The 20659-nt window shown below is 38.2% G+C and overlaps 1 protein-coding gene across 2 annotated transcripts in view; it reads left to right on the top strand.

Moving 5' to 3' along the window:
• Positions 1 to 20659, top strand: part of LOC149079131 (uncharacterized) — a 115778-nt gene that overhangs the window by 59462 nt on the left and 35657 nt on the right. For both annotated transcript variants that reach the window (XM_089240011.1, XM_089240012.1), the window contains one exon: positions 19825 to 19955. In XM_089240011.1, coding sequence (XP_089096137.1) covers positions 19825 to 19955 — 131 coding nt within the window. The remainder of the gene's footprint in view (positions 1 to 19824; positions 19956 to 20659) is intronic.

Raw genomic sequence — 20659 nt, 5'->3', positions numbered from 1 at the left:
TAAGATCTTTTTGGCGCAGTTGCTTTCGATATTCATTGAATTTAACTATTTCTTTTGCGAGAAAATTTTTCATTTTCGCAGACTATGATCTTTCTTTCAAATCGAACTCGGTCCAGGCTCTGTCGGCTTTAGCAAATTTTAGCCATTGCCCTTGTCAAGGGGTGGGACCGTATCGGAAAAAAACTTTATTAAACGCTATTAAATTTACATGCATAGAATTTCATACACACGAAATATGTAGCACAGAAAAAAAGGAAAAAAAATTCAGAAACAACAAAGAAATACAAAAACAGTGTAAAAATTCCAAAAAAGGGATTATAGATTGAATGCATAAAACGAAGTCCAATGATCTACAAATGCTTGAAACAAGACAGAAATAGTACGATGATGGATATTTGTTTGAAATTCTGTGATGTTTTGGTCAGAACATGATGTCTCCAAAAATGGTTTTTTTATCTAAAAGCAAGTTTTGCTAATTATAATTAATTAGAAGTGAGATAAATGCACAAATACCTGCGCACGGCTAAACAACATGCTGATGTATGATACAGTCAAACCTCGTTAGTGCGTCAACCGGTTAACACGTCACTCCTCTTACCGGGTCACTTTTTGGAAGTCCCAATTGTCCTCAGGCAGGAATTGTCACAGCTATGACTTACTCCGTTTAACGAGTCACTCCGCCTACTAAGTCATATTTTTGCTCTCCCAAGAGTGACTCATTAACGAGGTTTGACTGTATTTGTTTGTATGCTTTATTTTTTATTTTTAAATGACAATGAAAATGCTTATGTCTCAAAAATGTGATTTTACAGTTATGTTCTGACCAAACACCACAGAATTATACTTTTTTCCCCCCTGGAAAAGGATTCTAATCGTTTTATTTCCTGGATCCATTTTTCCTAAAACAAATAAAATGATCGATTGAATACCGATATTGGCATTTAAACCCTTGCACTAAAATCAAGTGAATCCAAATCAGATCAAATCAACTTAATTCGTTTCCATTTATGATGTGGAAAAAAAATCAAACAAATTTTGATAGAGACAATGTTCACCAGGAAACTATCAAGCTTCCCAAGAACCAGCCCGTTCAGGAAATTATTCAGCTGCCAAAAAAAAACTCGATCCTATAAGAAATTATTAAGCTGCCCCCAGAATTATTGCTCTGCTGAAAATCCATCCATTTGAAGAGTTATTTAGCTGGCCGAGAATGAAACCAACGAGAGATTATCAAGTGTCCAGCGGACCCAACTGCGTAAGAAATCATTGAGCTTCTGTCAATGTAACCAGATACAGTATCTAACAAATTATCGCGCTGTCTTAGAACCAAACAGATTCAAGAGATTATTAAGTAGCCAAAAACACATTCCCATTCATTTACTTAAAATTTAAGAAATTATTCTGCTTTTAATGAACCAACCCTTCGAGAAATCAACCCATTTAGGAAATTTTTCAGCTACCGAAAACCCAACGTTTTGATAATATATTCAGCCACTCAGAAACCAACTCGTTTGGTTCTTTGACAGCTGAATAATTCCCCAATCTTTTGATAAACAGAAGTCAATCAGAGTTCAAAAATTATTCAGTTAACGCTCTGTGTGTGAGAATGTATTCAGTAACTCGAAAACCAACACGTTTAAGAAATTTTCAGCCACTCAAAAACATATTCATTCAAGAATTTCTGTCAACCAAGTTGGAATTGCAGTTGCCTTGCCATGTTGGAACCAAACCACGCGCTATACTGTTGCTCACAACAATAGGAAAAAAGACCAAGGTAGAGACAATGGGAGCGATAGTCCAACTAATCCTAGTTTAAACTATCAGCGACAAAAACCGATTAGTGTGATATTATAAAGCACCGTACCAAAATTAATTGGCAATATTCAACCATTTCAACGGCCATTCCTTGTCCAATCGCAATTAGACATCGTTACCGAACAAAAGATAAAGGAGTAATACGCCATTATCGAAAGAAACCAAAGAAAACCGACTCACTCAGATTAACAAAGGGAAAAAAAAATGGCGGCCAATTCAATTTTTCATTTTTGCCACCAGAAAAAGAGATAAAAGAGGTGCTGAGGGACGAGGAAAAGTTTTCAATTGTTTCAAAATTGTTCTCACCAGAGATTGTTAAGAGTAATAACAATAATAGCATGTTGTTGTTGTCGACAATAAACCCTTTTCTTATATATATATATTCTGGATAAACAAAAACAAGGTCGAAAGCCTGCTGTGGTCACGTATCGAAAAAAAGGATGATGGGCGTTTTCTCTCTCTTATTATGGCTATGATTACTTGAGAAACTCTCTCTTTCGCCCTTTGGACGATCAAAAATCAATACAATAAATAAATAAATGCAATCATAATAAAGCCTACATTTTATTTTCTTATCCTCCACGGTAGCCAACGGAGAAAGAAGAAACAACTTTTTCCCAGAGATCGGAATCGAAAGCGAAAACCTGATTTTTTGACGGCCTTGTACAATTTATTCCGCTTCTTTTATGTATCAGATTCTGCTGGTGAGGGGGGGTCACGTGATGTAATGTGTGACGTCAGTTACGTCGGTCGAAAAATGGTTTTTTCGAAATGGGTTTCCATATTTGTTGATTGGCAGGAATGCTTCGTAAAGCAGCATAACTGACAACATTGCTGTATTTAAAAGTGTTCGATTCTTTCTGAAGCAGCGGGACTGACAAAAATGCTTCTTGAAGTCAGCATAACTGACAACAACGCTTTCTACAAAAATGATCAGCAATGCTTCTTGAAGTGTTGTAATTGACTAGAATGCTTTCTACAAACGTTTTTAGCAATGCTTATCTTTTTCTCTCTCTCTTGAAGCAGCATATCTGACAACGTTTTGCACAAAAATGTTCAACGATGCTTCTTGGAGCAGCATGACTGTTGACGATGCTTCTTGAAACAGCATGACTGACAACAAAGCTTACTACAAAAATGATCAACAATGCTTCCTGAAGCAGTGTAATTGACAGCAATGCTTCATGAAAGCAGCAATTACATCAATATACTGTAGGAACAAAGTACAACAATATACTGGAAAGAAATGTATTCGATAATACAACAATGCTTTCTGCAGCAACCTATTCGACAAGACAACAATGCTTTCTGCAGCAACCTATTCGACAAGACAACAATGCTTTCTGCAGCAACCTATTCGACAAGACAACAATGCTTTCTGCAGCAACCTATTCGACAAGACTACAATGCTTTCTGCAGCAACGTATTCGACAAGACAACAATGCTTGTTGAAACAATGTTATTGACAACAAAGCTTTCTAAAAGTAACAATGTTATTGACAACAATGCTTTTCTCAGCGATCGGAATCGAAAGTGAAAACCAGATTTTTTTGTGAAAATGTAGGTATCCATATTAGTGAATTGAAGAGTAATGTGACAATGTGTTGTTTTATAAACAGAGACGACATTTATTTGGTCTGAACAAATAAAAAGTTCTCTGGGAAATGACTGTTGTTTTTGTTGTCTAGTAATGCGTTTTACAATAATGTTCAACAATGCTTTCTGAATTAGTGTCAAGTAGTGTAATTGTCAACTTAATTTCAGTGTAACTGGCGCCAGAACCTGGAGGCTGAGGCTATTTGAGTCCTCCCAATAAATTTATTTTGTGCCTCCCACAAAAATTAATGAGCATACAATGAAAAGCACCATTTCGCCTCCTGCATACTCGAATCTTGTATTTCCGGAACAAATGACAAATTTCAGCCTTCTCAACGGTTTCTTCATGTCGGCCCCTCTGATTGACAACACGATGTCAAGCGCAACAATGTAATGAACAATAACGCTTCCTGAAAGAAGAATTCGACAGCAATGATTCTGAAAGCAACAATTTAGTTCACATAAATATACATTCTGACGCAATGTACCTGACAAGAATGCTGTCTGAAAGTAACAATGTAATGAACAACAATGATTCCTTGATAAATATATTCGAAAATACAACAACAACAGTTCTTGAAACAATGTTATTGACATCAATATTCTTTAAAGTAGCAATTACTTTTGTCAACAACATTTTGTAAAGTAACTATGTAATGAAAAATGATTTCTGTGGCAATTTATTCGACAACAAAGCTTTTTGAGTAATGTTATTGAAGACAACACTTTCTGAAAGTAACGATGAAATAAACAACTATGCTCACTGAAGCAATATATTGAGCGACAATGATTCCCAAAGCAATGTATTCAACAAAAACGCCTTCTGTAAACGACCAACATAGTGTGCAAGCATTTAAATGTCTGAAAGTGGTTTCTAGAGCGTTTGCGAGCATGTGACTGACCAAAACAGAGTGCAAGCATGTGAGTAATCAAAAGAGGGACTTGGAGTACTACCAGATCAGTGAGCGACCAAAAGAGTGACCATAAAAATGACCGAGAAAGTGTTTAAGCATGGGAATAACCAAAATAGTGGCTCTGAGAGACTGGGATATACTGTATTTATAGAGACTGGGGCTGACGGGCTATAGGGTACGGGTACGAACATAGTGCACGCTGGTTTTTTTTTCCGATTCTGCAAGTCGGCACCGTTGCTGATTGGTTAAAAACCGGAATTTCAGGTTTCTTAACCAATCCGTAAAGGCACTGACTCTCGGAATCGGAAACCAGCGTGCACTATGTTCGCACCCTAAGGCGGAAAATTTGAAGAAGTGGTGGTCACGAAAATTGGACTATAGAAAGGGAGAAGAACGGAAAAATTTGTGAGTCCCCCCCACTCCACCCTCCAGGCAACAAAATCATAAATCCACCTCTAACTACGGTAGCAGTAGGTTTAAAAAACGCCTGCTGTATACAGGGAAAAATGGTAATATTCGTTCGTTCCGAAGCTGATCAATCAGACTTCGTGATTCAGGGAGAAGGTCAAACACCTCGAGGCGTAATGGATTCTGTTTTGCAGCCCTTAAGCCAATCAATGCCCGTTTCGTCTTTCACGTGTAATATTTTTACAGCACCCGTGGGTAGTTTGTGGAATTTTATTTTCCCATCTGTAACAAGTGGGTGTATCTTTGTGTGAATCTCGAGATCTCGTTCCGATTGGTCTTGGTCTCTTTTGGTCATTTGCTCACCAACTATGTTGCTCACTCACTTCATGTCTCGATCACTCACTCTTTCAACCTCTTATTCTCTCACTCACTATCATTGGCGTACGCAAAGGAAGGGGGGGGGGGTTCTAACCACCACCCCCCCTAGCCGAGATTATAGTGTTATTATGTAGGAAAAAACGTAACCCCCCCCCTCCCCCGAGAAAATTCAGCGTACGCCTATGCTCACTCGCGCTTTTGCTTAGCCAGTCTTCCTACCTTGTTCATTTGCTCACTCATTCACTTGGTCGGTAATTTGCTCTCACTCACTGTTCAACTGCCTCACTTACTTGGTCGCTCGTTGTTTCGATCACTCACTCTCTCAATCAGTCATTCTCTCATGAACTCACTTGATCATTCTCTCGCTCTTTCAGCAACTGTGACCGAGCGCGGTGATCTTTCCTCTTCCGCGCTAGATCATTTGCTCACCTACTTTGTCGTTCGGTCACTCACTCTTTCAATCACTCATTCTCTCACTCCTCACTCGCTATCTTGCCCAGTCGCTCTTTTCCTCTGCCTTTTGATCATTTCTCAATTATTCGGTCAATTACTCATCTAGTGAGAAAATTGTTCACTCACTTATTCGGCCACTCACTCTCACTCTCTTGCTTACTCACTTAATTCGGACCTCACCTCGCTTACACTTGCTTTCTCACACTCGCTCTCCCCTTTCCTTGGTCATTTCTCAGCGAATGATGGAGAGAGTGAGTAACCGAGACAATTACTCTCTCAAAAAAAACGCTCATTTGATATCACTCACTCACATTCTCTCTTCTTATACTCACACTCTATATCCTTATATCTACTCTACTCATTACTCTTTTCCTCCTTTGGTAATTTGCTCACTCACTCACTAAATTTATCACATGCTCGCTTCCTCGCTCACTCGCTTGCTTACCCATTCCCTTTGTTGATCACTCGCTCACTTAATTACTTACTTGCTTTGTAACACACTCACTCTCCTGCTCGCTCGCACTCCTCTTCCTCCTCCGGTCACTTGCTCACTCACTCACTTAGTCGGTCACTCACTCCATCAAGAATTCACTTTATAACAAACCATTCTCCGTCAATTTTCCGCGAACCGACTTATAAATACCCAACGCTCTAAACCGAATATATTCCGTTCACTTCGTTATAGGCATCTCGTGAGAAATTCTCGCTGAAAATCGACATATTCCAAAACGGAAAAGGATACAATTAAAATACATAAAAAAAAAAAAGATAGCGACATCATAACATGATCATGTTGTGCAGTAGGCATTTCTTTCTCATAAAGTAAAGAATTATAGCTGTCCATTCGGGCATCGAAATAACAAGGGAATCGACAATTTCTCGTGGTAAAAAAGATCGCCATTTCCCATGACTGATGGATTTTTCATTCTTGGCCCCGCGCGATCTCTCTCTCCCTCCCTACCATATAACGTTACTAGTTATCCTGCTAGTGATTGTTATTGTATCAAGTTATTTCTCATGAATTTTTCTACCCATTTTCATAAATTTCTTTTTCCCTGTTAGAAACCTTCCTTGTTCCCTCTGAGACCAAAAAACAGAAAATTGTACCATTTCCTTGATCTTTTCCGTCTTATCATGTCTAGGCTTTTTTTTTTTTTTTTACACTACTAGGCCAAAAAGGTCTCAGTGTGAATTTGAACAAGCAAATAATGAAAAGAGATGAATGATTAGTTAAGCGTTTTGGACATTTGCATATAATCTACCGGTCCATTGTCCAACAGTGTCGATTCAGAGAGATCATTTCCGAACAATCACGAGTGTCAACTCGGGAAAGAGGTTTCAGACTTCAAAAAAGGTCATTTAATGTTTGAATAAAGGGTTGAGAACTTTGTAGAAGACATTGGTTTGAATCACTGACCCATTCGTGAGCTGTATGCAATGTATTACAGGGCTTGGCAAGGCCTTATAATACATTATAACCCTGTTTTGAATCGAAAGAAATCTCGGGCGCCGGCCAAATTTCTTAGGAGCCCCAAGAGTGATTTTAATCTCAAGAAAAACGGTCCCAAATAATGTTTTTTTTCCAACTTTTCCGTAACCCTATATTAAAAAAGGTGTCCAGAAAATTTTGCATTTCGTCATGAAATCAGAAAATTTTTCGTTAATTTTGTCATAAAATCAGAAAATTTTGTGTTAATTCTGTCATGAAATTAGAAACTTTTGCATTTTGTCATGAAATTAGAAACTTTTGCATTTTGTCATAAAATCAGAAAATTTTGCGTTAATTTTGTCATAAAATCAGAAAATTTTGCGTTAATTTTGTCAAAATCAGAAAATTTTGCGTGCATTTTGTCGTGAAATCAGAAACTTTTGCGTTAATTTTATCATAAAATCAGAACAATTTGCATTTTGTCATGAAATCAGAAAATTTTTGCGTTGATTTTGTCATGAAATTAGAAACTTTTGCGTTCGTCATAGACTATTTTAGCAATCAGATACAGAAATTTTTAAGCACCAGTACCGATTGTATAATCGCCATGGCAACCTGGGATTAGTCGAGCCCTGGTGAATTATTAGATCTTTAATAGATGGCGTTGAACCCCCAGAGGCGGATTTATGGTTTTGCCGCTTGTGAGCAGCGCAGATTTTGCCGCCGTTCCTCTATTCTAGTCTAACTCTTCTGAGTACTCATTTCTCAAATTTGCCGCCCTGAACGTCCACATCTGTAAATACATCGCTGTTTTTAAGTTGATCCTTTTTGGTCCCTCATACACTTACACACTTTCTCGGTAATTCTTTTACCGTTCACTGACCCGGTCCTACGCTGTCTAAGTCACTCTTATGGTGACACCCACACTCTTACACACTCTCTTGCTTACACATAACATAACGGACTGTCCACGACCAGGCTCTGTCGCTTACGCGATATTGCTCATTGCCTTAAGCAAGCTCATTGCCTCGAAGGGCGCGGTCGTGTCGGAGAAAATTCTGAGGAGGAGAAAAATATATACATAGTTGGGTCCCCCTATAAGGACTCCTAGTCATGTATATGTGCTTTCATATACAATTAAAAAAAAAAGTGTGGGGGCGTCAAACATACAACGAAGAGAACCAGATTATACAATGAGTTCGGGGGCCCCCTATTTTAGGGTATCAAGGATCCTTAAACAATATGCATTCAAACACAGGCTTAGTCTTAAGATCACTCTTTAAGTCGCTCACTGACCTGTTTTGGAACTGTGCCCCAGGTCACTCAAGTGATCTAGAAAAGTGACGTGGAACTGCACCGTGGATCACTTAAGTGATCTGTAGTGCAGACATGGCCCAGGCTCTGTCCCGCGGAGGATATAAGCGCATTATCCCGAGGGGTTAGACCACGCTGGAGAGAACTGAGTGCCCTCGGTCCGGCGCCCCACTTAAGTGGTCTGGAAATGTGACGCGGATTTCTTGAGTAATCTGTGAATGATCCACGGACCACTTGAATGATCTGAAAATATGCCACTTAGTTCATTTTTTACAAAACTAGGTTCAGCATCGCACCACACCAGATGACTTCGACCGCCACATTTGGCAAGCGAGATGAGCATGTATGGCAACCCAGTTGCTCCAACAATGCTTTCTGTTCAAGCAGTTCATCCAACATTTTGAAGCAGTTCATCCAACATTTTGAAGCAGTTCATCCAACATTTTGAAGCAGTTCATCCAACATTTTGAAGCAGTTCATCCAACATTTTGAAGCAGTTCATCCAACATTTTGAAGCAGTTCATCCAACATTTTGAAGCAGTTCATCCAACATTTTGAAGCAGTTCATCCAACATTTTGAAGCAGTGTTTCCAGCGTTTAGAGCAGTTTTTCAGACAAAAGTTTTTTCCGCACACAATAATGCTCTCCTTTAAAGGAGTTTCTCTAATCATGGTCTCCCTTAGAACAGTTTTTTTTCCAATAATACTCTTTGTTAAGCAGTTTTTCCATTTTCCAACAATACTCTTAGTTAAATTTCTCTAATGATGCTCTCCTTTAAAGCAATTTTTTCCAATAATGCTCTTTATTAAAGCAATTTTTTCCAATAATGCTCTTTATTAAAGCAATTTTTTCCAATAATGATCTTTATTATAGCAGTTTTTCACAACAACAAAAAAAACCCTTTATTAAAAAAGCAGTTCTTCCATGAATTCCCTGGGGTGACAGTGCAAATTTTGTCTTCGGCAGTCTTCCAACATTGCAGTGACCACATTTTTCTACGCCGTACGTCAAACTGACCATACGCTACTGTCACTAAACCGGAAGTGAACGTCACGTGATAATTTTTTTTTTCCCTCCCTTCAGCTTTGTATTATTAATTCCATTCCAGCCCGGAAGTGCCAAAAACATTCCAGAAAAATGAGAAATAAGGGGGAGAGAAAAGAAATACATCATATATACGCAAGCGTATGTATAAAGATTGGAATAACTTCACGCTCCAGCGTCACCAATCGTTAACTTCCAAGGAGTATAAAAACTCTCAAGACGTAAAGATGGTTTTTATTTTGTTTTTTCCGTGAGGGTCATCGCCATCTTTTCATTTTTTCTTATGTTTCCCATGATGGGTGATAATAGTAATTTCTATTTTTCGCGCGCCGAGGGTAAGACAATGACTCTGTTTCTTTTTCCACCCATAAATAAAGTCCGTATAATACATCTGGAGGGAGAGCGAGTCATTGAATATCTGCGTCTGAGCAGAACGGACAAGAATGTACGTACATAGTATTTCGAAGGCCGTATGTTTATTTTTACTGGGCAGCGTATGTAGTTGCGAGGAAAAAAAGGGGAATTCACCATTTGTACGATCTCCATTGTGGAAAGAAATCCGTGTATTCTTTCTGAAGGAATCCATTCTGTATGGAGTCTGTCTAGCCAATCAGTGTTTCGAACCCAAATGCTATGTAACAGTTGGTGAAGCTATTCGCGTCGTGAACTCGGTGAATTATGCATTGGATATTCAGACAAAATGTTACTCTAGATCAGAGGTTCTTAAACTTTTTCAGCCGCGATTTACAATCAGCAACAATGTCAGCTTCGTGACTCATGGGTCTGTTTGTTTTTTTTTATAGAAATTAGAGAAACCAGTGACGCAGTAAGTGCATTTATTAATCCACTGTAAGTGGATTTGGACGACCCATCTCGGAAGCCCCTGGGTACCCATAAGTTAAGAATCCCTTGCTCTAGATCAGTGTTTTCCGAAGTGGGCAATATCGGTCCCTGGTGGATGATGGAATGGTCCCGGGGGGGGGGGGGCATAGAAGCTCCGGATTCAATGTAGGATCCTATCTGTTCGCTTGAGTTAGGGGGCGATGAGAGAAAAAAATTTCTGAAGAAGGGGCGATGGAATCAAAAGTTTAGGAAACTATTGTTATGAAAATTAGGTCTTTCCGCAGTTTTTGAAGAAACCCTCGGGACAATAATCTCCTGTTGCCACACCGGAAATGTCAAGATATGCTCGAAGTTTCTAGTTTTGTACAGAGAATCTCTTTTAACCTTTGGGAAGTGGCATCACCAACTTAGTACTACGAAATAGAATTCTCTGGATAGGGGTCATTCAAGTATAACGTCAGCATCGGGGGGGTTTCGGATTTGCTGACTTTTGATGACAGGGGGGGGGGATTTGAAGGTTGCTTACGTCATCAACCCCCCCCCCCTTTTGAAGATATGAAATATTCTAAGCTGCTGACGAAATTTTGCTGACGGGGGGGGGGGGGACAGTGTTTTGCTGACTTTTGCTGACAAGGGGGGTAGGGGTAAAAAAATGGCTGAAAATCAGCTTACGTAATACTTGAATGGCCCCATACTGTCTCTCGAAGGTTCGACGAGTCTATAAAAACGATGCACAGACAGAAAAGGGGAGAGTCAGTGTTGTTGGACTTGAAGCTTAGTGCGAAATTCTTATTCGTTGATCGCGTTCTGTCTGCTTGTAAATACGTATAAAATAGCTGTTTTTTCTGTGAATAAATCTGTGACGTCCTGAAAACTGCTTCATCCTCTGACCATTTCAAGGACTTGTGAGACATTATCCAGAACACTATGCTCTAGATCAGTGTTTCCCAACCGGTGTGCCCCAGCACGCGAGGGTGCCGCGATATTAGCTAAGGGGTGCCGCGATATATTATGGACATGTGTCAAAAAAATATTACGGTCCACTTTAGGTTTTAAAATAAATTTAGTCAAATTAATCACTCTCATGCGCGACAGACTTATCGGATAAGTCGCCATCTGGTGTCAGTGTCAGCAATGTGAGCTTTGGCCTGAGTTAGGTATGGCTGTCCATGTACGGACCTGTTCAGCGCACACGATCTGCGAGGAAAGAGGATTTGTTGACTTTCTAGTTTAATGGTCTAGGCTGCTCACCCGGCAAGTTAGAGAACGTGGGTTCGATTCCCCGCAAGGCCAATTTTCTTTCTTGGTTTTATCTTTGCATCAGCCTGCTGCCAAAACCTTCAAAGTAATAACGGGGAGTGATATCACACACACCTTCGGATAACCCGAAAGATCTCATTTGTCAACACTTATCAAGATTGCAAGATGCAATAGATCTGTACTTTCCATCTTTTTCCACTGAGAATTTCTACTGGGTTGTCTCACAACTTGATTTCACAGAAAGTGCGCAGGAAATAGATTTCACTGCTTGTGAACGAGATGAATTCATTCATCTTTGCGCAGAGAGTTCACCAAGAGTGAGGTGTTGGTGACAACAGTGAAAGCTTGCTGTTGAAAGTTGGCTTCACTGAGAGAGGAGTACCCTAATTTAAGGAAGAAAGCAATTAATGCACTTTTGCCCATTTCAACATCATATATGCGAGCAAGCCTTCTTCTCTGCTATGGCTTCAATAAAATACAAAGCAAAAAAATAGACTACTACTCAACCGTACATGCACCTCGTACACATTCCTCTATGGAATTTCTAACGAATCGGTACATGCCGGAATGTGAGTGTATAATTTGTAAACCTAACGTGATGTTTGTTTTTGTGTAACGCTTATTATGTGTAGTGCTGTCATCTCTCAAGAAATAGACTGCAAGACCTCGAGGACAATTTACATGTTTCGTTGCCAACTGTAAGGCCTCATTTCAAGTATTTGCTATCTAAGAATAAAATCACAAATTGTTTCACTTTAATGATTAATCGAACAAAACTCTACTGATGTATTATTTTTTTTACTCAGTGATTTTTGTTACAGTAAACTGCATTCTGTATTCAGAGAAGGGTGCCTCAAGTTTTTAATGTTATTTCTAAAGGGTGCTGCGAACTTCAAAAGGTTGGGAAACGCTGCTCTAGATGTTGAAGTGCAGGTAGGGGCGGCTCGAGCTCACCCACAGCCCCGTTATAAATCCTCACATACCACTCTTAATGTCACCCCCATCTTTTGGGGTGTTTTAATATTATTAGGAGATATTTTAATTCAATTTTCAATCTTAGCGATAGTTGCCAACTTAACTCACCGCATGAATTCAGATTTCCCGCATTTGATATGAACAAAATATTTACCATATTATAAATATAAACTATCTACTTTATGTACTTTTCTACCAAAAACCCTTTCGCGGGGCGAACTTTTTGTTTCAGCGTTTTTTCAATTACAATTTTGAATCATAACTATTAGTGACAATTTTACCCACCAATGGTCTTCGTAATAGTAGTACTTTACAGTAATCACTAACGCCATTGACAAAATAAAGCAATTTTTTTCCGACCCAATTCTTTCTCACAAAAACCAATCTGTTATTACTAGAGACGCGTAAATTTCGCCAGTAAAAAAAAATCCAAGTTTTCCAAAAAACATTTCTTATCAAAAATTTTGCATTCATTCGCAAGAAACGAAGTAAATCAACGATACAATTTTTTTTGTAGTTAATTACGAGTAATTAATTACTTAAATATTGAAGTACCCTACTTAATTCTAGAAATTCTATCTTATATGAGTCAACAAAATTACTACATACCTATTTTCGCTTCAAAAATGTGTAAATTATCAAGATTTCGCAGAAAAGTGGTAAAAATCAAAATTTTCGCATTTATTTCATCGAAAATTGCAAAAATTTCGCTTTCATCACATCTATTTCGTAAAATACGAAAATTACACTCATATCCATAAATTGAGGATAATGCCAGCTCTGGCAAATAAAGGTTCAGAAACAAAACAAACGTTACTTATTCATAAAGCCCATTTATTAAACAAAAGATAAAGAACAAAAACGATGGTGTATGCATGATACCATTCCTAAAAACTACGATTTTTGCTCCCTGGAGCAATTGTAAAAAATATCTCCTTTACAAAAACTTACTATTACATGGTTGGTATGATGGTTAATACATTGTATGTCTCCCATGCGATGAAATACAGTCCGTACAACGCCTAGGCATGCTGAGTATCAAATTATCGATCTGATCTTGGGGAAGATCACTCCACTCAGCAAGCAATGCTCTCCGAAGTTCCGGTACACGTGTAACAGGTGGTTGACGGGCTGCAACTCGTCGGCCAAGCATGTCCCACACATGCTCTATCGGATTCAAGTCAGGTGAGAATGCTGGCCATTCCATACGGGTTATATCCTCAGAATCAAGGCATTCGTTTACGATGTTTGCTCGGTGAGGACGGGCGTTGTCATCCATAAACACAAATTCTGCGCCCATGGCACCCCTAAACAAACGTACATGTTGTTCCAGAATGATGTCCCGATAAATTTGGGCTTCCATGGTTCCGGTTTGAACATGCACATCTGTTCTGGAACCCAGTATAATTCCACCCCAAACGAGCAATGCTGCACCACCGTAACGGTGTCGTTCAATGATGTTGTCTTGGTGGTAACGGGTACCTGGCGTTCTCCATACGAAAGTCCGACGTGAATCAGACTGCAAGCTAAACCTCGGATACTTCCATCTGAGTACGCCCACATTCCAGGCGGCCGATAATTCTACCACGTAAAAAATCATCCACATGCGTCCTCTGTGTCATAACTATTCGCTTATGGCACTGAGCGCCTTACATAACTCTTGTGAACAATTTCATTTCTTTGCCACCATTTCTTATATACCCCCTCTTACACTCTCGTCATTGTGACGTACTATCGGCATCATCTGGTGGCTTCCTGAAATTTGCATATCATTCTGGCAGATGTGTGTGATAATTCTACAGGTGAAATTTTTACTTTAGATTTCGATTTCCGTGTGATTTTGAATTATTCTTAATTTATGGACATGAGTGTAAATATCACTAATATTTCAAAACTCTTCTCGAATTCATTAACTGATAAGTAGAAAATATATAAAGACCAAATATCCTTATTATACTGATCTGCAATTGTAGATTTACAACTCATTCCATGCTGGATTAATTAATTAACATGTATATAACGAGATTAGAAAATTTAATCATTCCAGTAAAAAAATTCTAAAACACATGCATTTTAGAGGATAAGTTTCAATAAACGCGTTTCTCAAAAAAAAAAAAAGAAAAATTCTATCTTGCTCACGCGTGCAATTTCCTCAAAAGAAGTAGGAAAATTGCCAATTTCCTGGCACGAGTGGGATTTACATAATATACATTTGTTTTCCTCAAATGACTTCTCTTTTTTTGCAGTGTGTATTTTCATAGATTCCGATTCTGATAGTACGATATTCCAAACTGAGGAAAAAATATCACAAAAATTGTGGTATATTCTCTCTCTCTCTCGATGCAGAAAAAAATGTAGTACAAATTATTTGTCGATAAAGGGCATTGTATACTAAAACAAATAACAGAATTATTTCTTTCTCCAACCTCTCTCTTTCTTTCTCTCAAAACTATCCGTATTTATGGCTTTGCCGCCCTTCTCCCACATTCTAGCCTAATTTTCTTGACTACTCTTTCCTCGAATTCGCCACCCTGTGCTATAACCCACTTCCAACCCCCCCCCCCCCCCCCCGCAATAACAACAATACGCCTCTGAAGTAAATCTTTTAGTCGTTCACATGCTTGCAAACTGTTTTTATCACTGTCACACTTGCACAGGCTCTAAGGTTACTCACTGACTTGGTCCCTCGATCTGTAGATCACGCGTTTGGTTATTCACATGCTTGCTCTCGCTCCAAATCGCTCTTTTGCTCACTCACGTGCTTGCAAACTCTCTAGGTCACTCACGTGCTTGCAAACTCTCCAGGTGTCATTCTTTTGCTCAATCACGTGCTTGCAAACTCTCCAGTTGCCACTCTTTTGCTCACTCACTGACCCAGTCCCTTGCTGTCTGGACGGAGGTGGATTTTTTGGGGATTATATAAATTTCGTCGCCCTTCTCTCATTTTACTAATTTCCTTGGCCACTCATTTCCAAATTCGCAGCCCCTCCCCGAACTTACCGCCCTGGGCTATATATAGCCCGCTTCGCCTCCCCACTGTAAATACGCCACTGTTCGTAACGAATGGTAAAACTTCAACCGGTTACTCGTGGCTGAGGTAAATTAACTTCACCAATAGTGCTTTATCCACCATCGTCAACATCACAATGAAGTACATTGGTTGGGGGGACTAAACGGATTAAGCGAGGTCAACGGAGAGTAGGTGGAATTATTGGTCAAGAAAGTTAAGCTATAGAATGGGAGAAGGACCAATACCGATTTTGGCACCTCCCCCTTCCCTCCCCCCCCCCCACCGTAATTTTTAGTGGAAAAAGGGTAAGTCAGCGCCCGGGGCACTGGACCTCCCCGCCCTCCCTTATTTGTGGCTCTGCCCTCACCTCAGCATTCAAAGCTGTGTCCCCGTCCTTCTAGATCAGTGGTTCTTAATCGGGTCGACAGACCCCCTTGAAGGTCGTTGCAGAGTTTCAGCGGATCCGCGAGTTCGGGTGAGAAAACAATTAACTTATTGTTTTTTTCGTTATTATTTTTGCTGAATATTTTTCTGTAAAGAAGTCCGTGGCCTTTCTTGGCCGGGTCCCTGGCCTTCGTCTTATTGACGCAAAGGGTCCACGAAACACAAAAGATAAACTTCTGTTCTGAATGCGTTGCGAGCCGAGGGAAGTAAATAAATGTAATAAATAGCAGCGACCTCTCTTAGACAGTTCGTGAGCATGTGATTGACACCAAAACCGAGTGCAAATATGTGAATGACAAAAAAGTGACCTATAGAGTTCCAACCAAACTCGTTAACGGCAGTAAATTGCAGTATTACGATATAGCGAGGGTCGGTGTGTGGTGAAGTAGGTCAGCGAGTGACGAAAAGAGTGGCCTAGAGCAGAAAAAGTGGTCCGCAAGTACCTCTTACAAGTCGGTTTGTCTAGACCAGAGGTCCTCAGCCTTTTTCCTGTCGCGAGCACTGCCTGTATCTATCATCAAAAGAAGAGCACCCTTACGGCAGGTTTACCATACGAATGCATGAAAAAAATCTCGATGATTTCAGTTCTTGAATGCAATTCCTACATGGTGTTTAATTGGAAAATTGATCAAGTGCTCGTGAGCACGAAATCCGGTACGAGCATCGAGCACTCTGGGTACACCAGAGAGTAACGGGGTGCTCGCGAGCAACAACGGTGAGCAACCACTCATTGAAGATGCCTGGTCTAGACTAGGATGGATGTTCCAGCACCGTAAAAATTTTCGAGAAGCGGTTACAACTGAGGCATGTGGGGGGCGGACTTAACCCTTTCTGCAATCGACGTTATGGGATGTCGGTTCTTTGGCACGATGCGGACGTTGCAATGTCACGCAACAAGACCCGATTGTTTACGGTTGTTGCGTTTCCAAAGAGCTCAGTCAATACAAGTCCTCGCTAGTGTCGTCTTAACGCCTTAACGCAAGGGGGAACCCGTGAACGCCCCCCCCACCCCAAAGTACATAGGAGGATCTCATAGATTGAGTTTCACTTCCCCCCCCCCCTCACTCATTCCGCACTCGTATCGATTAGAAACATAATAACAGAGTACCATGATTTTTATGCTGTTGTTATATATAAATAAAATCTTGGGTAATGAACGGGTGCTCGCTAGTCATCGTTCACGGTCTGTTGATGCAATTGCACTAAAATTGAAAGGATCGAATATCCAAGTTTCTCGCAAGCGAGTAATCCATTTTATTCGTTTTCGTATAATGTGATGTATAAAAGTCAAGCGATGGGACTGCTGGTGATGAGTCAACCCGTGAAAGTCAACAAACCCCACACACACGCGCACGCACACCTGCAGAATGCGATGTGGGCTGTTGAAACTAGGACATTGCGACCCTGACGCACGTGAAGACACATAATAGTGGTGACTTGTCACGGTGTGTGCGAGTTTTTGGTTCTTATGTAACACTAGCTATAGGCACGACCGAAATAAATAAAGGGAACATTATTGATCGGTTTTAATTTTGGTGAGTAGGTAAGACGGGACTGAAAACCAGTAACAGTAGGAACGATTGAGAAGAAATGCATTAGCAAAAAAAGAAAAATAAGTAAGATATATTCAGATACGAATGTGCTCGGAACCAGGGCCGCCTGTGCGAGTTTGGGATCCCGAGGCCAAAACGTTTTTTGGTGCCCATTGAAAAAAAAAATAGGGGGTTACCATCCAAAAACCACATGGTTAGAGTATAGAAATACATTGTTGGATGTATAGAAACGCTAAAAAAATATTATATAGTACCAAAGTATGAGGAAATTTGAACCTAAACGAATAAAAATTCAGAACTAATGGGTATTTTGAAAATTTACGTTTCAAATAATTTCAGAATTAATGAAAGAAGTAATTTTAGAATATAGGGAAAATCCATATGTGCATACATGAACCGCACACCATTCCAAAAAAATGATAAAAATTCATAAATTCAGAATTGAAAAAAAAGAAGTAATTTCTTAATTGAAAAATAAGTAACTTCTTAATTGAAAAATAAGTAATTTCTTAATTGAAAAATAAGTAATTTCTTAATTGAAAAATAAGTAACTTCTTAATTGAAAAATAAGTAATTTCTATAAGTAACTTCTTAATTGAAAAATAAGTAATTTCTATAAGTAACTTCTTAATTGAAAAATAAGTAATTTCTATAAGTAATTTCTTAATTGAAAAATAATTAATTCCTTAATTGAAAAATAAGTAACTTCTTAATTTAAAAATAAGTAATTCCTTAATTGAAAAATAATTAATTCCTTAATTGAAAAATAAGTAACTTCTTAATTGAAAAATAATTAATTCCTTAATTGAAAAATAAGTAACTTCTTAATTGAAAAATAAGTAACTTCTTAATTGAAAAATAAGTAACTTCTTAATTGAAAAATAAGTAACTTCTTAATTGAAAAATAAGTAATTTCTATAAGTAATTTCTTAATTGAAAAATAATTAATTCCTTAATTGAAAAATAATTAATTCCTTAATTGAAAAATAAGTAACTTCTTAATTGAAAAATAAGTAACTTCTTAATTGAAAAATAATTAATTCCTTAATTGAAAAATAAGTAATTTCTATAAGTAATTTCTATAAGTAATTTCTATAAGTAATTTCTTAATTGAAAAATAATTAATTCCTTAATTGAAAAATAAGTAACTTCTTAATTGAAAAATAAGTAATTTCTATAAGTAATTTCTTAATTGAAAAATAATTAATTCCTTAATTGAAAAATAAGTAACTTCTTAATTGAAAAATAAGTAATTTCTATAAGTAATTTCTTAATTGAAAAATAATTAATTCCTTAATTGAAAAATAATTAATTCCTTAATTGAAAAATAAGTAACTTCTTAATTGAAAAATAAGTAATTCCTTAATTGAAAAATAAGTAACTTCTTAATTGAAAAATAAGTAATTCCTTAATTGAAAAATAAGTAATTCCTTAATTGAAAAATAAGTAATTCCTTAATTGAAAAATAAGTAATTCCTTAATTGAAAAATAAGTAACTTCTTAATTGAAAAATAAGTAATTTCTATAAGTAATTTCTTAATTGAAAAATAATTAATTCCTTAATTGAAAAATAAGTAATTCCTTAATTGAAAAATAAGTAATTTCTTAATTGAAAAATAAGTAATTTCAGAATTAAGGAAAATTCAGAATTAGAAAAGAAGTAATTTCAGAATTGAAAATGAAGTGATTTCGTTTCAGAATTGGAAAAGAAGTAATTTCGAAATTGATGAAAATTTAGAACTCGAAAGAAGTACGTTTCAAATTAATACAACAATTTATTTCAGAATTAACGGGAGAAATAATTTCAGCATTGATGAAAGGAGTAATTGCTGAATAAATTAAACAAAAAAAATTGCAAATTTTAATGAAATATTTCCCGAATTGATATAAATTCATAACTAATGACAGGAGTAATTTTATAATTAAAGAAAATTCAGAATATTACTCCTGGATCTTCTTTAAATAAATGTGTGGGTGTGCTCGAGCACGCATGTAACGTCCCCTTTTCAGAACTGATGAAAATTCAAAAATGAAGAAAAAAACAAAAATTTCAGGCAGTGGCCTTGGAGCCAGAAGTGCTATACGTGCTCGAGCACCCACATTAGTTTGCAGAATTGGTCCGAGACCCTCAAGAATAAAGTCAGTTACTAGACTCTGATGTACGTCACCGGTTACGTCAAGTGCGTGGACCTGCTGGACTTTTGTGGGTCCCTATTTTATTCGGAGCCAGTTGGCCCCACCCGTTAAAACACCGCTGCTTGAAACATATGAGCAAAAATTTAAATGCATTACGAGCCATATTAAAATTGACAATTTGAAACCAAATTATCACAATACGGAGGGTCACAAGATAGCTATCATAACATCATTGTTTTTTGGCCATTGCAGGTACACCAGCAGCAAGACTTGGTCATCGGTCACTACGAGCAGGATAATGCACTCGATGGACGAGAACGACCGGCACTACTCGCTCTACTCGGCAAGAATCATCGCGTATCTTCCCAGGGGATCGAAACCAGGTGAGAACAGAGACCATTGTAGTTTCCCAATTATACACATACATTGAGACATTAATGTAGTTATCGGGATTATAATGGCGGAAGAGCGTCATCATCATCATCAGATAACCTTCTCGTCCTTGTTGCCTTCATTAATTTTCTATCCTCGGAGAGATGCAAATGTAAAATGAAACAGTGGTAAAAGAGAGAGACCGGTTTCGAACCCACCCTGTGGAAAAATGCCTACACGCCGAGAGACTTCCGTTATAACGAAGTGCTTTTTTTCTTTAGGCGTTGTTTTTTCCCATTACACGCGATTTCTTTTCGTTATTACGACCGCTTGCAATTGTTTCGTCGAGAAATTTAATGAATTTGATGGAAGTAATGAGATTTATAAGAGAATAAGGAAGTATTATTAATGCTAGGATATTTTTATATTCGTCCGTCCTCTAGTGTTTTCATGAAGTAACCCCAAAAACGTTCTTGCCATATTTGATCGTCAAAACAACAACTGTGACTTGAGGGGCGCCCTGAGCCCCATGACTTGGGTTAATGATGTTTGGTTGGTTAGCAAACATGGACTGTTTATATTTTGGGGCCCTAGGCAGAGAAAGCATTATAGACCCCCCTCGACTGGGGTTAATGTTGTTTGGTCGGTTAGCAAACACTAATTGTTTAAATTTGGGGGTTCTGAGCCCCTCTTGACCAAGTAGAAATCGAACGCA

Source organism: Pholcus phalangioides, unplaced genomic scaffold (assembly GCF_987345545.1).
Source record: "Pholcus phalangioides strain wild (caught in Gottingen) unplaced genomic scaffold, Ppha-v1.0 ptg000012l_1, whole genome shotgun sequence".
Classification (NCBI taxonomy): Eukaryota; Metazoa; Arthropoda; class Arachnida; order Araneae; family Pholcidae; genus Pholcus; species Pholcus phalangioides.
Note: the sequence above shows the minus strand (reverse complement) of the source record. Positions and strands in the feature narration are given on the sequence as shown.